The sequence below is a fragment of the Priapulus caudatus genome, unplaced genomic scaffold (assembly GCF_000485595.1).
Source record: "Priapulus caudatus unplaced genomic scaffold, Priapulus_caudatus-5.0.1 Scaffold2790, whole genome shotgun sequence".
NCBI classification, from domain to species: domain Eukaryota; kingdom Metazoa; phylum Priapulida; class Priapulimorpha; order Priapulimorphida; family Priapulidae; genus Priapulus; species Priapulus caudatus.
Window position 1 is genome coordinate 2,138 of NW_014579851.1, and position 3,577 is coordinate 5,714.

At 45.4% G+C, this 3,577-nt stretch overlaps 1 protein-coding gene across 1 annotated transcript in view; it reads left to right on the top strand.

Annotated features, from left to right (window-relative positions):
- Positions 1–761: 761 nt before the first annotated feature.
- Positions 762–3,577, top strand: part of LOC106819061 (low-density lipoprotein receptor 2-like) — a gene marked incomplete at its 5' end in the record, with an annotated part of 13,530 nt that continues 10,714 nt past the window's right edge. Inside the window, 1 exon segment of the mRNA XM_014823721.1 lies at positions 762–900. Coding sequence (XP_014679207.1) covers positions 762–900 — 139 coding nt within the window.

Below are 3,577 nucleotides of genomic sequence, written 5' to 3' on the forward strand. Positions count from 1 at the left end.
TTCACATCTGAGAGCGAAAAGATAAATTAAGCCCACATTGGCTATATAACAGAATGGTCAATATGCACGAGCTTTTACACTGATAACATCACATTGATCGTAATTAATGTACTCTTCGTGATAATTGAATATCGCGCCAGTATTATAGTTGATTAGCCGCATGTCGTGACAGAAAACAGAGAACAGCTCATGTTTGTTGTCAGGCGTTTGTTCAGACAAAAATACCTGCGGATCGCCCAGAAGCCCGCACATTGAAGATAAACAGCGGTTCGCAGATACTGAATTTGCCTAACCCAGCATGATTTATTATGTGTTTTTTAACAAATAATAATTGATTCAAACCAGCATCGCGATACACAACAAAAAACAACAAGTCGGACGCATTGTATCAAGTGTGTATATATATAAAGCATGTTTGAGTAACTACTTGTATGACAGCTTTGGACGTATTTGCGTATTTCTCACATAGCGGCAAAGCTTTTTATACATTGTTTTGTTTATTACATTATTATTTAATTACCGTATGAACAAATAATTAACGTTTAATGTAAACTTCGGTCGCCACGATTGAAGCGAAGGGTATAACTGATTCATTTTCCCCGAAACCTAATCATTGAACAGTTTATAGACGTTTTAATAATATACCGCGGTAATAATACCATGTCCGCGATTCTTTTCGCGTAGTCTGTTATGCAGTTATGCAGGCGCCGTGTTGTGTTTGTGTTCGCAACGTTCGTTGCGTTTGTGTTCGCATCGTTTAGCGCGGCGGCGCCCGCATCTCGTGGATTATCGAGGAGAGCCACTGCTTCTGTTCTGCTGTCACGATGCGGACATATGCTTCGATAGAAGATTCGTTTGCGACGGAAAGAACAATTGCGTGGACGGATCTGACGAGCTGCCAGATACCTGCCGTGAGTTCTCGGAACACATTCACTATTATCGGTTATAGTTCTCGCACGAGGAGGCTATTGTTTGGTTATGTGTTGTTTGGTGGGGAACACCCTTCTCTCGTCAACAGAGCGAACCGGTTAGAGAAAGGGTCATAAAAAAATAAGCCCCACGATGAAAGCATATAAATTCCTATGCGCAATAAATCGGAATCCAAACACGGAAAATACACGGAAATGCCGCTGCAGGCACCGAACGGGCACGCAGTCGCCGACAGGCCGTCAGACACACCACACAACACAACACAGAGTTCACACCACACACACAGCACACACACACACACACACACACACACAACACACACACGCACACACACACACACACACACACACACCGACACACGTACACGCATATTACTATATCAGCACACGCCAATAGCACGCACTGTAAACGTCTATTGTTTACAATGGATTAGTCGAGTGGGAGGAAGAGACGGTAGGTATGTTATAGTTCATGATAGATCTAGCTGCTGGACGGAACGTCGCCGCAAGTATTCGGCGCGCCAATTGCTGTCTACATGCTGGGTTGGATAAGCAGGGGTTTAGCTGGCCCGTTTCGAGGAGTCAGTGTGAAAATGAGGGGAACGGCATTGGAAAGCTAGACAGCAACGGGGTGACATGTGCGTTCAGCTATGTTGTTAGGACATTTTGCGGCGATAACCTAGAGAGAGAGAGCACTGTAAGGAGCGAGAACAGAGGAGATTTCTGGTTCTGCAGCCGAGCTGAGCCACACGCAGCGAAATGCGCGTGTGCCGGCGTTCCTTTGTCCTCTTTGTGCGATGTGACCGACCACAGTGTTCTTGAGTAATTAAAGATTGTAACACGTTTACGCCACGAACAAGTTTCGTTGGGTGGAACACAACTCCTGTCTTCTACATCAATTTCGACATCAACTCTCACTACCTGTTTACATCTGTGCGGCGCTCGAGACCGCAGCCCTCAAAACACCCTGGGCTATTCCTTTGCGGAGGCAACGCTAAGGCTACTACACTTCATTATACCTCGATCTCATACTACGGACCATACACACAAGGAATATGGGAGGACAGGAAGATGAGAGGAAGGACAGCAACGCACGCATCCGAGAGCGGAACGAACGGCGGCGCAGAGAGAACGATCGGACCTCAAAAACGCGAAGATGTACGAGGCAGAATCGACCGGGGAGCGCAGACTGGGCCGCACGACCCGACCTGACGGATCGGCGACGGCCGAGGACGAGGCTGCGGCACGATGCGTGGCAGAAGGAGGACTGTTGCTGACGCCGCGTCCGTCCAAGGTTGTCAACCGGAGAGAGCGAAGGAATCGCCAAAAAAGAGAGGATAGATCTCCGACGAAAGGAAGAGACAGCGTAGGATCAGTGCACACGAAAGAAAAGAAGGCACAACCACAATAAAGGAGCAAGGAACGCAGAGATGAACCCGACAGTCGGAAATACTCTAAAGATGGGTATGTGAATCAATTCTGTGTCGGCAGTTCTTTCGTAAATTCAAAGTGAAAACGTTAGTTTATAAACCGTTAATACTCGGGATTTTCCTGTAATGACCACCCAGGCAGAGCATGCCACCACACGTTTTTTTATCCTGATATCTGTCTTTAGTTCAAAAAGGTCATGTACTGTTAATGTCCCCGATGCCTATATTATATACTCTGCTATGCGGAGCGGAAATAATACTTTTGGAATAAGAAACGCCCGACAACATTTGTTTCACGACGCTTAATTATTTAACTGCCCATTGTATGTATGTAGGTTTTAGCTGGTTGTTTTATGACACGCGTATTTGTCTTATGATATACTGACTTCTAACCGTTTTTTTCTGTGTGTGAAAATCTTTGTTGTTCAACACCTCTTGTTTGAGAAATTTGCTGACTCGCTTTCTGAAAATTTGTGATAACCAGATGCACGCGTACCGTGTTCCACTGATTTGGTCTAGACCGCTGGAACACCATTTCAATCAGGGTTTCGACTATAGGCCTACAAACATCCTCCATTGGAACACATACTGACAGATCCCTTTTGCGTATTCCTTTATTGGCTTTCACGAATGTGTACGATGTGTGGAAGTGAAGCAAAGGGTTGTCAAGTCCCACGTCGTTGCTGTGTATTAAGGCCCTGTGTGCCTGGCTGTGTGCCCTGGATTATGAGGGATATTTTGCATAATCAGGCTTTCTGATATAAGGACAGCAATGGCTGAAAACGTGGCTTTCGGTAATGCGTGTTGGTACACCGCCACTTCGCCACCGTACGTTACAGCATAAAAATACGCAAGAGTGAGATCAATTGCACGCGATATCACAGAACTGTTCATTCGCAAATGTGGTTGAGTTTCTTGACTGTATATTGTGGGAGACCCTTGTTACGTTTACTCTGTTTCTAACGTTCATATGTGATCTCTTATTGTATTTGATTGATGTATGTGTATTGATTGTGGGTGATTTATTCCGAACAGAAAGCACGTTTGCTCTTGTTGGGCTTTGAGTTAGGAGGATATCAGGGTCGGTAATTTTTTTAATTGGTTAGGTTCAGTTAAAGTATCAGAGCCAGCGAGGACGCTGAAGCGAGTGACGCTACCTAAGCTTCATCGTCTTTGGGGCAAAGGGAGACTATGTAAACGTCTAATCTCCGTCGTCAA